This window comes from Fukomys damarensis, unplaced genomic scaffold (genome assembly GCF_012274545.1).
Source record: "Fukomys damarensis isolate Sample0158 unplaced genomic scaffold, DMR_v1.0_HiC HiC_scaffold_39, whole genome shotgun sequence".
NCBI classification, from domain to species: domain Eukaryota; kingdom Metazoa; phylum Chordata; class Mammalia; order Rodentia; family Bathyergidae; genus Fukomys; species Fukomys damarensis.
Genome location: NW_022900951.1, coordinates 112,254,840 through 112,267,412, shown reverse-complemented (window position 1 = coordinate 112,267,412; position 12,573 = coordinate 112,254,840). Strand labels below are relative to the sequence as shown.

Below are 12,573 nucleotides of genomic sequence, written 5' to 3'. Positions count from 1 at the left end.
AAAAAATGCTGCACATCACTGGTCATTCGAGAGAAGCAGATGAAAACAACACTGAGATTTCACCTCACCCCACAAAGAATGGCTGCTATCAAGAAATCACACAATAACAAATGTTGGGGGGGTTGTGGGGAGAAAGGAACCTTTTCCATTGTTGGTGGGAGTGCAGAATGGTGTAACCACTGTGGAAATGAATATGGAGCTACCTCAAAGAGCTGGGACTAGAGGTTCCATTTGACCCAACCATCCCTCTGCTGAGTATCTTTCCAAAAGAACTAAAAGAATCATATCACAGTGATGTATGCACACCCATGTTTATAGCGGCACAGTTTGTAAGAGCTAAAACTTGGAAACAGCCCATTTGCCCATCCGTTGGAAACTGGATAAAGAAGATGTGGTTTTTCTATAAAATGGAATATTACTCAGCCATAAAGAACGAGAAAATAGATTCATTCATAGGAAAATGAATACATATTGAAGATATACTCCTAAGTGAAATAAATAAGTCACACATGTGTAAATACCGAATAGTTTCTCTGGTGTGAATAAACTGCAATAACACATAAGATCCTAGTGAGATAACTGACATTGTGAAATGGGAAGAAAAGGGCTAAAGGTGTAGGGAAGGTGGGATGGGTAGGGGATGGGTAATAAGGGAAAAGAAAAAAATGAGAAAATGAAGAAATGGAAATGAAGTGTTTGTAAAGTGGGAGGGAGGAGGGGTGAAGGGAGGGCAGGGACAAGGGGAAAAATGAGAACCAAGACTTGTTATGTAGAGGTATAAGATCCCAACAATGAATGTAACTGTATTGTATCCCTAAAATGTACCAATAAACTCAATTAAAGCTGAAAAAAAATGTAAGTGCGGTTGGTTGGTTGGTTGGTTTATCCACCAATGTTTATCACAGAAAACCCCATATGTAGACAAAATACAATGGGAAGTCAATATCTGCTTCAAGTACCCCTAAGTAGCTCTTGAATAATTTGACCTCCCTGCCCATAACAGTAATATGAATTAACAATGACTTGAAGGCACTGGAAAATGAATGAAAGTGGACAGATTCTTCAGAAGAGTAGACATTTAGAGCAACAAAACATCAAAGGGGATTCACCTGTTTTATAACTGTTAGTCTAATGCTAGGCTGAAACTATGCCATGAAGGACATCTAAACTCTAAAGGAAAATCTACAGCCTTTCTTGTGTAAAGAATCAGAAAATTAAGGTCAGAGAACCACAGGTACTGGAAGGAGAGGGTAAGGACAAGTGGAGTGGAGAGAACTAGAGAGGGAGAACCCAAATTCTAAGTATAAGCTCTGCACAAATACCTGCCTGACCTACCATGTATGTATAGTACAGACCCAAACTAAGAACAAAAGAACTTAACTGAGATTTTAACTGCCACCCAGGAAATGGACTTTACAGTTTGATTCCAGCCAAGTTTACTGCCTAGTAGAATAAAAATCAATAGTCTTCAGAGAAATATAGTAAAATTGAGTCCCCACAATATAAAATTCACAATGTCCAGAACATAATCCAAAATCACTTGATATGTGAAGAAAGAAAAAAAATTCTGACACATTTTGAAGTGAAGACAATCGATAAAGATCAGAGATGACTCAGATGTTAGAATTAGCAGTCAAGTATTTTAAAGAAGCTAGCATAACTATACTCGGATATTTTGGAGAAAACACACTTGCCATTAATGCAAAGTGAAGAAATAGGAATGGAGAAACAGAAACCCTAAAAAGGAGGAGGAGGAGGAGGAGAGGGAGGAGAAGGAGGGGGAGAGGAGAAGAAAGAGAAGGACAAAGCAAAAGAGAAGGAAGATAAGGCAAAAAATTCTAGAACTTCAAATACAATATTGGATTTTAAAAATTGCATTGGATGGGTTAAACAGCAACATGACAGTGACAAATGTCAGCAAATTTGAAGGTAAATTAGTAGAAATAATTTCACCAGCAGAGTATAAAATAAAATAATTAACAGTATGAACAGTCTCAAGGACTGGTGGGGCATGTTAAAAAGTTATATACATGAAATTGGAGTCTCAACAAGGGTGAGGAGACAGAATGGAGAAGAAATAGTATTTGATGAAATAATGGTGGACATGCACATATTACAAGTTCAAGAAACTCAGCAAACCCCAAACGAGATTAAATACAAAGAACAACATGCTTAGGCATGTCATAGTCAACCAGCAGTAAATCAAAGAAAATACTAAAAGCAGTTGGAGAAAAATGACATATTACATACCACACACAGAAAAACCAAAATTCAAAGGAATACTCATTTCACACCAGAAAACATGGAGAACGGATAAGAGTAGAAAATTTTCAAAACAACGGTGGTGGTGGTAGGGTGCAGCCAATGTATAATTTTATAGTGAGCAAAAATATCCTTTAAGAATAAAGAAAAGCTAAAGATATTTTCAGGGATATAAAACTAAGAAAATTCATTATCAGACTTAAATATAAAACAAATTGGTCACTGAAGTTCTTGAAGCTAAATGGAAATGATATCGGATGAAAGAAAGAATGGAGAGCATCAGAAATGATAAGTACCTAGGTAAATAGAAAAGACTATTTTCCTCTCAATTTTAAAAAATTACATAGTACATTTAAAGCATTGATTATATCATTGAGTTGTGGGATTTATGATCTTCTTAGATTAAAAATATGACAATTATAGCCTAAATAAGAAGGGGTGTAAATGGATATTTATCATTCAGAATTTCTACATTTCGTATGGAGCAGCGAAATATTAATTCTGAGAAGACCATGAAAATATGAGGATTTATACAATAATCTTTACAGTAAGCATTAAAAACAATATGAATAGACATAATGAAAGGATCTGTAAAAAAGTAAAATATTATTGTAACAAATATTAAAGTAAAGCAAAAATATTAAAGTAAAGCAGCAGGACAGGAGGAACAGAAAAGGAAAAACCAGAGGGATAGAAACAAGTTAAATAAGATGGTGGTCCTGAGTCTACCCAAATCATTTAAGCTTTATTCGACTATGCACTCAAATTGAAGGTAAATATTATTAGTATGGCTAAAAGGTGAAACACAAACAACATGCTATCTATAAGAACTGTGCTTTAAATATGAAGCTACACAAGTAATTATAAAATAGCAGATATATTTAAACAGTAATCATAAAGCAGTTGGGAGGGCTAGATTTAAATTAGAGAAAATAGTCTATAAGACAAAGTATTGTTGCAGATAAAGAGGGATATTTCATAGTAACAAATAGATTAGGATAGGAGTTCAGATTAGAAAGACATGACATTATAAATGTTTATGCACATAGTAAAAGAACCTCAAAAGAAACAAGACAAATTATGAAAGGCCTAAAGGAGAATGAGAATATAGCAATCAAAGTGAGAGATTTTAGCAGTCCTCTGAACTAGGAGACAGCCAGGTAAAAATCAGTAAAGACCCAGATGACCTGAATAGCACTATCAGCCACCTTGACTTAATTAATAATTATAACAACACATAAAACAGCTATCATGAGCACACTTTCAATAGCTCATACAGTGGATCATAAGACAGGTTTCAATAAATATAAACAGGCTAAAATTATATGAGGTACTGTACATTTTGTGACCAAACTACAATAAGCAATAAATCAATTATAATAAGATATTCACAATTTTTTTGGATTTTAACAACACACTTTTAAATAACTTGTGCCTTAAAGAAGACAAATATTTTGAAGTGATAGCTAATGAAAATACGAAATATAAAACTTTGAGTACTATTGCTAAAGCAGTGCTTAGAGCGATATTCACAGTTTCTTGTGATAATATTAGAAAAGTAGAAAGGTCTAAATCAATGGCCTATGGAGCACATTAAGAAGCTAGATAAAGAAAAACATAATCCCAAAGGAAGTAAAAGGATGGAAAATGAAAGATAAGATTACATATCAACAAAGTAGAAAATAAGCAGTAGAGAAAATTAACACGGCCAAAATTTGGTTCTTGGAAAGAATCAATAAAATTGAAAAATCCCTTGCTATACTGACCAAGGAAAAACAAGCAAAGAATTGATCGATATCAGGAATGAAAGAGGAGTTATCGTATAGATCAGAGGTGGACAAAACTAGTCAGCAGACCAAATCCTACTCAAGGCTTGTTTTTGTATTGCCCTGAGGTAAGAATGGATTTTACATCTTTTCTTTTAAAGGTTGTGCAAAGGAGAACTAGGGGAAGAAGAAACAGAAACAAAAACACAAACACAAACACAAGAATGGACAGCACGCAGACATCTGTGTCTCAAATATTTACATCTGCCCTTTAGGGAATAAGTTTGCTACCTCGTGTTAAAACTCCTATAGATTTTTTTACAAACTTAAAATATATGAACCAACCATCAACAAGCTTGATATGGATGAAATAAAGTTTTAGAAAAATACAACTAACCAAAACAGATACAAGAGGAATTAGAAAAATGGAATGCCACAATATTCATTTAATAAATTGATTAGCTCTCCCATAAAGAAATTCCAGACCCAGAGGATCTCCTAATGAACCCTATCAAGCATTAAATGAAGAAATAGCATCGATGTTACACAGACTCTTTCTGAAAGTAGAGGCAGGACTATTTTCTAACTCATTTTTATAAAGTCAGCAAAATCTTAATCTGAAGTCTGACAAAGAAATGACAAAGAATATTGAAGACCGATATGCTTCATGGACAGAAGGGCAAAACTACTTAATAACATTTAAACACGTTGAAAATAGCAATACAAAAATTATAACATGCTATGGCCGATAGTTTCTTACAGAAATGTAAGGTGTTTTCATTTAAAGTGGAAAGATACGTGATTATTTCAAGAGATAGCGAAAAATCAGTTGACAAAGTTCAACAGTTCAAAACAAAAATTTTCAGCAACTAGAAACAGAAGATACAGGAGCATGTGCCTGAAATCCCAGTTACTCTAGAAGCTGAGGTATGAGAATTGCAGAAGCCCAGGAGTTCAGGGCCAGCCCAGGAAACTTAGTGAAAGCTATTTCAAACAAAACAAAATGACGAAAACAACAAGGTAACTTCCTCCAATTAAAGATTTCTTAAAAATAATATGGCTAACACAGTAATGACAAATTGCTAGTATTGTTCATGTAAAATCAAGAGTCAGACAAGGATGCCCACTTTAACCACTTCTGTTCAACATCTTACGGAAAGTATTAGACATCAATATAAGGCCAAAAAATAAAAATAAAGATCAGTAAGAAAGACGTAAAATTCTCTATTGTTAGATGATAGCGGCTTATATAAATTCCTAAGGGATTCGTGAAACAGCTTCTAAAATGAGTAAGTGAATCTATCATGTGCATAGGATATATAAGTTGACTAGCCCTTATCCAAAATGCCTGGAAAAAGAAGTCTTTAAGACTTTGGAATATTTGCAAAGACTCCATTAGTCAACCATCCCTAATTCAAAAATATGAAATCTGAAATGCTCCAAAATCCAAAACTACAAAGCATTTTGGATTTTGGATGTTTGGAATAGTCATGCTCACTCAAATATATGTTGTGTATTTTATATACAATCAATTTTATTTGCACATGCTAGCAACAAATAATTTTGTGTTTTCTCCCAAATAAGACCTAGCTAGAAAACAATCAGCCATGCAAACTAGATATCAAAAATGCCAGCCCTAGTAAGCTTGTCCTTGCCTTACTTGCCTTAGTAGCCACTGAGCCAGAGAACAGCAGTGGGGCTGAGGATAGGCCCACTGGGGCTGACATTTTTTTGTCTAGTTTTTAAAGCTGATTAGTTTCCAAGTAGGTCTTATTTTGGGGAAAGGGGGCTGGAAAATCAAATATAAAAACTATTCCATTCGCAACAGCATCCAAAAATATAAAGTAGTTGGGAATAAATTTATAAAAATATATACAATATCTCTCCAACTATGAAACACTGCTGAGAAGGATGTAAACAGACACAATAAATGTTACTGGATGAGAAGACTCAATATTGCTAAGAAAGAAATTCTCCCAAAATTGATCAATAACTTCAATCCTGATCACAATCTCAGCAAAATTTCTGCACAAATTGATAAGCAGATGCAAAAATTTATATGGACATAAAAAGGCTTCGAATAGCTGAAGCGATCTTGAAAGAATAAGTTGAAAGGCTCACACTACCTAACTTCAAGACTTCAGCACCAAGACAGTGTAGTAATGACAGAAGAATTTACAAAAAATAAACAAAACAGCAGAGAAAGCTTAGAAACAGACATACATTATACAACTATTTTAAGTTTTAAAGTTACTGTCACTGATTGTCAAGAGTACCAAAGCAAGGCAATGGGAAAAAAAAGTCTTCAATATGTAGGGTTCTGGAAAATCTAGAAATCCACGTGCAACAAAATGACCCTTAAAGTCTATCTCATGCCATGTACAAAAATTAATTCAATTAATTAGGATTATCATCCTAAACATAAAAGCTAAAATCAAAAAGCCTTTAAAGCAGAGCATAGGAGAACAGCTTAATGGCTTTCTGGTAGACAAAGGTATTTTTACACAAGCTATGTATGGTTACTCATAAGAGAAAAAGCATAAAATAGACCTCATGAAATCTAAAATCTTCTGCCTATCAAAAGATATCACTGAGAAAATGAAAAGGCAGACTGCAGAGAAAAGATTTTCAAAACACATATCTGATAAATGACTTGCATCTAGAATATAAAAAGAATGCTTACAACTCAATAAGAAGAAAACAAGCCAATTTAAAAACAAATAAAAAAATTTTAGCAGCTGATTCACTCAAGAAGATAAATCAATGGCTAATACCAACATAAAAAATTATTCCGTATCAGTAGCCACTATAGGGAACAATATGACAGCAGCTTCTATTAGATATATATCCTACGGGTCATTCATCTCAGGTCTGGGTATTTGTCCAAGACATACAAAAAGATATGTTTGCCTGAGACTTTTACACAAATGTTTGTAGCAGCATTATTCATAATAGATAAAACTGAGAAACAAACTCAAACGTCCATCAACAAGAGAACAGACAAACAATATGTGATGCATGGAATATTATTCAGCAATGAAAAGAATAAGTTATGAAAACAAAAGGATGTATCCAAAAACCCACAGTGCTACATAAAAGAAGTATTACATAAAACAATACATATTATATGATTCTATTTTTATAAAGTTCTAGAAGGGGTAAAAGATATGATCGAAAATATCAGAAGCATGATGGCCCTGGCGGTAGTAGTTTAAGGGACTGCCTGAGGGAGCTGAGGGAGTTTTCAGAGGTAGTGGAGCTATTCCTTATCTTTATAAAGTTTGGGGTTGTAAAGATGCATGCATTTCACAAAACATAGAATGTATAGAGTTAGGATTTGTGCATTTTCCCATATGTAAATTTTATAACTTTTTAGTCATAAAAAGACTCTGTACAATGAATTTTGTGAATCTTCCTTTTGTGATAGGGAGGAAATGTTCAAACGGAAAGGGGAAGTGGGAAGGGGCAGAGAGAAAGGAAGGAAGGGAAAAGAAAAAATAAGAGAGTACAAGGAAAAGATGGCAACAAAGCTTTTGTAAATATGGAGGGGAGGAGGGGTTGAGGGGAGGGGAGAGGAATGGGAAAAAATGAAGAATCAAGACATATTGTGTGCAGGTACAAATTCCCTATGACCAGAGTGTATATCTAAAACATACCGATAACTTTAAAAAAGACTCTGGACTCCCAAATTGATCAATGTTGGTAGCCTATGATCTGCTAAAGTCTGAGATGGTGTGACAGTGGGAAAGGTTGAGAATTCTTCTTATAATTGAGATATAGTAAGTGTACATGTTTATGGGGTATATTGTGAAATTGTATAATAAACAAATCAGGATAATTCACATATCTATCCCCTCAGACATTTATCATTGCTTTGTGTTAAGCATTCTGAGCTACAACTTTAAAGCCAGCCAAACATAGGTTTGAATTCTGGCTTAGCCATTAGGCAGTGTGTCCTTGGACAAATTACTTAACTTCTGTATTTCCTTATCAGTACAAAGGACACAGCAGCACAACACCCAACATATAATAAGTGCTCCAGATGACAGCAAGTATTAAAATGACATTGGAAATGATTTCAGGTTGCAAGGCCAAACGTGGCATGGTTGCACATCTCATAGCCACCAGCCACCATTCCAATGGAGATGTTCGCCTGCTAAGAGTTACATGACTCTTCCTGGGGACATTTGCGTTTTTATGAGGTCCCCTAAGGACAAACACCCGAGGAGCATCCTCTCGCCATCCTCAAAGGCACATCGGTGAGTCAGTGATGGCTGCTTTTTATCCTCACTCACCTCTGGGGCTGTGCCATCCTCGAAGGAGTGAATGCTGAAGGCCATGCCTTCAAAACTTCGGCCCATCCGTAGCACAGCCAAAGCCAGCCCGGACACTGTCAGATTTGCTGTCTTCCCAGAAAACTCCATCTTGTGGCCAGCGCGCTCGATTATCCTCAGAATTCTGCCAGAAGCAACAGGTGAAGAAGAGGCTGACTCCTTGTTCCTGTAAAGCCCATTCTCCTAACAGGATTTCCTAGCTGAAAGACTTTGCTTTTCATCGTAAGCCTTGTCCTTTTGTAGTTCAGGAATCATTAGATAAGACAGTTGGCTTAGAAGGAGATTGGCCTAGGCCAATGTCTTAGTGCCTCTCATTTTTAACTGTGTGGGAAAATACAGTGGCCTCCCTGAGCTTTGGTTTCCTCACCTGACAAGTGGAAGGTAATGCTGGCACACATCTCAAAAGATGGTTTTGAAGATTTAATGAAATTATTGTTTGGAAAGCTAGATCCTTCAAGGCCTCACAGACCTTATAAGAAGTTCTAAGACTGGCACGATGGTGCATGCCTGCAGTCCCAGCACTCTGAGAGGCTAAGGTAGGAGGATTGTAAGTTCAAGTTCAGCCTAGGCAGTTTAGTAATTTAGGGAGACCCTGTCTGAAAATAAAGAATAAAAAAGGGCTGGGCATATAGCTCAGTGCAAAAGCCCTGAGCTGGATCACCAATACCGAAAAAAAAAAATAAAAAAAAAAAAAAAAAAAAAGAAAAGAGTTCTGATTTCACTAGATGTGCAATAGAATACCACCCCAAGGTTGTAACAGCAAGAGAATGCCATGATCTTTTATATACATTAAAAGAGCACTCTGGCTGCTATGTAGAAGATGGACAATAGAGAAGCAAGAGTAGAGGCAGAGAGATCAGTCCAGAGGTCACTGAAGATGGCCAATAGAGAAAAATGAGGCTGGAACTGGAGGGGAGGAGTTAGAGAGCAATAGATGGTTGTTGGTTGGCTATGAGCTAGAGAGAGGTAACTAGTAAGATTCCTGAGGTTTTCCATCAGCAGTGCTCAGGTTCACTTTATAGAAATGCAGAACTCGGGAAGCACCAAGTTTGGGGAAATAGGTTGCAGGTTTGGCTTGGGAGAACTATTTTATCTGAAAAGTCATTCTCACTAGGATACAACTCAAGTGTGAATGCATTCTTTCACAACAGGATTGGAGTAAAATGATCCCATTACCCTGTACAAACCAGCATTCCAATGTACAGTGGGTCCTCAAGTTACAACTAGCCTGACATAGAATCATCTGCCTCTTGTTATCTATAGCATGTATCTGGGTAAACATCTAGATCTCAGCTGTGTTGGCTTCATTACGACCAGCCCTCAGGAATAGAGTGAGTTCATAAGTCAAGGGCCCACTGTATGGCTACTTGACCTTTACAGTTGGTGAAAACTGTTATGCTAAGGGAGTAATCACATACAACTTAAATTTTATGAAATAATTTCTTTTCCCAAAGTATCAGTACTTACTCATTGCTTACTTGATGCAGATTGGAGGTAGAATCAGTTTGCTTTTCTGAAGCGGTGCTGATTATTTGTAATATAATCTGGGTTAGGTTCATACTTATCTCATCACACTTTGAAATCTCTGCTACTTTAGAAACAATAATCCTGGTCTCTTCTTCATCCAGCAGTGGAGATTCATTTATCAAATTTAAAATGTGCTCAGCAACATCATCTGCATTCTCTAGGAAAACAGAGTGGGCAATGTACAAGTTGTATAACTATCCTTAGTTCGGGGCCATGCTGGTCTGCTTCCTTCCCTTTAAAAAGTGAAAGGTCTGAAATGGGAATACATGTCAAGATAACACAGTTTACAGAAGGAAAACACTGGACCTCAACTTCTACAGTACATGTAGTCCCAGAAGGCAGCTCTAAGTCAAGTTTTTACTCATTAAACCCTTTGTGAAATACACCAGGGAAATCTTTTAGTCACTGAAGAATTACCTTGAAATTAAGTTAAGGCTGTTTAGAATTGGGTTAAGTAGATTCCACCTGTACTCAAATATCAGCAAACACACACCCTATGTTTTCACAGTGAAGGGTGATGATTATAATCTCCTGTCAAAAACCATCAACCCACAGGAAAAAAGCAAATATGGACCACATAATAAAAAGCAATTAATTTAGATGTTCTAGACAGTAAGAACAATAGGAATTAATTCGCCCACTTTTTTCTTCACTTTTTATTATGGAAATTTTGAGGCATCCACAAAAGTAGAAAGAATAGTATAATGAACCCCGTGTACCTCATGAATCACCCAACTTCAACAAGTGGCAATAAAAGGCAATATTACTTTAGCTTCTATTTCACCCACCTTTGCTCTAACCCCAAATTATTTTAAAGCAAATCCAAGACATATTATTTCATCTATAAATACAGTACTACCATCTTTTAAAGAAAGGACATTAGTCTTAACCACAATCCTATTTAAATTAAAATGAAGATGGAAAATTAGCAATAGCATTCATAAACCTCAAATATTCAGTCTTTAACTGCTCCATAAATGCCTTTTAAAATCATTGTTTGACTCACCCCTCTCATGTTTAAAGCTAAGAGTCTTATTAAACTATTATAATGTAAATTAGATTTTAGTTCAATGTAACCCATATCATTCATAGTTTCCTTGTGGTATTTTCCTACTTAAAGCAGTTAAATTCAAGTCCAGTAAGCAAAATGAAAAGGGAAACAATTGAAAAATACAGTCTGTTAATAAGGAAACTTTTGAAGAGAAATTACATTCATGACACAGTTAATAGAGGTGATGAGTAGATAGATTTGAGGAAAAAATAATTTTGCATAAATCTCTCTGTCTCTCCCTCCCTCGCTCCACCACCCTCCCTCCCTATCACTGTCAGTAGCATCTCCTCATCTCTTTCCTACCTCAGCTCACCCCCAACTGTATCCCCTCAAAGCCTGCAAAGCCCTCAAAGCCTCCCTTTATCCCTTTATTTTCTTATTTTATTCATTTTTTTTCTACACACAATTCTGCCCTCCTCAGTGTAAATTAAGCAATCTTAACTGAGGTCCTCTCAATCCCTCTCTCATCCGCTACCCCATCCTGCCCAGCAATGTCTTAGATAGGAGCTCAGTAAGCAAGACGAGGCTCTCCCTGAGGAGATGGGACGAAGGGGAGAGACTGACTAAATCTGTAATTGTTTCTAAAGTAGTATTTTTTCCCTGTTAATATCTACCCTCTGGCCAGTTAAAGAAAACAGGAAAACGGTAAGACTAGGGATGGAAAAAAAGAGTAGTGAACTCATCCGTGAATCTTTCTACTGCTCTTATTAAACTGCTCAAGCTTTGTTGAAAATGGAATAGCAGAGCTGCCTAGTCATGATTCTTTGGATTTCAGTGGTGCGACCTCACTTCATGCCCTCCCTGCTGTGGCAGAAAGAAAATAAACAACAGGCCCATGGGACACTAACTATACTGTGGAAAGTAATTACAGATGTTGCACATACTTTTTAAGGGAAATTCGGGATAAATTATATTCATTATGTAGAAATTCTAGGCCCCCAAGGGAAGCAATAAAAGGAATCTTCCTTTATTGGCAGTAAAATGAATAGATCCTCATTGCTTGAACTACTGTTACAATTAACTGGTCAATAATTGTAATAATCAAAACAATATCTGTTATTTACTGAGCAATTTCTGTGAGGTAATGTTCTAGTTACCTATTGCTGCATAATAAATCACCTCAAAGCTTATACCTTAGACAACAATAAACTATTATTGCTCACAGTTCAGTGTATTGAGTAGGCTCAACTGACCAGTCTTCATGGGGAATTTCTCCCGCAGTTGCATTCAGATGGCAACCTCAGCTGGACACACCTGAAGGCCAGACCTGGCTGGAAGTTCAAAAATGGAGCACTGGGCACTGGGGATATAGCTCAGTGGTAGAGTGCTTGCCTAGTATGCACAAGGCTCTTGGTTGCATCCCCAGTGCTGTGAAAAAAAAAAAAAAAAAAAAACTGTTGCACTGACATGGCTGGCAGTTGATATTGACTATGTGCTGGTCAGTTAGGGCTGGGGCCTGCACCTTCTACATATGACTTCTCCCAGTGCCTTAGGCTCAGCGGTGTGCTGGATCTGGTGTGTGATATACTAAAGCCAACTTGTAGCAGTTGATGACAATCAGTTAAAAATCTCAGGGAATTTTGTGAGCTGGATGTTAAACAAAGCCATTATTAAAAAATTTAAATATATATAT

The 12,573-nt window shown here is 36.3% G+C and overlaps 1 protein-coding gene across 1 annotated transcript in view; it reads right to left on the bottom strand.

Annotated features, from left to right (window-relative positions):
• The window catches only part of Adgrg4 (adhesion G protein-coupled receptor G4), a 133,644-nt gene that overhangs the window by 67,052 nt on the left and 54,019 nt on the right, over positions 1-12,573 (bottom strand). The window contains 2 exon segments of the mRNA XM_010642650.1: positions 8,324-8,486; positions 9,830-10,046. Of these exon segments, the coding sequence (XP_010640952.1) occupies positions 8,324-8,486; positions 9,830-10,046 (380 nt within the window).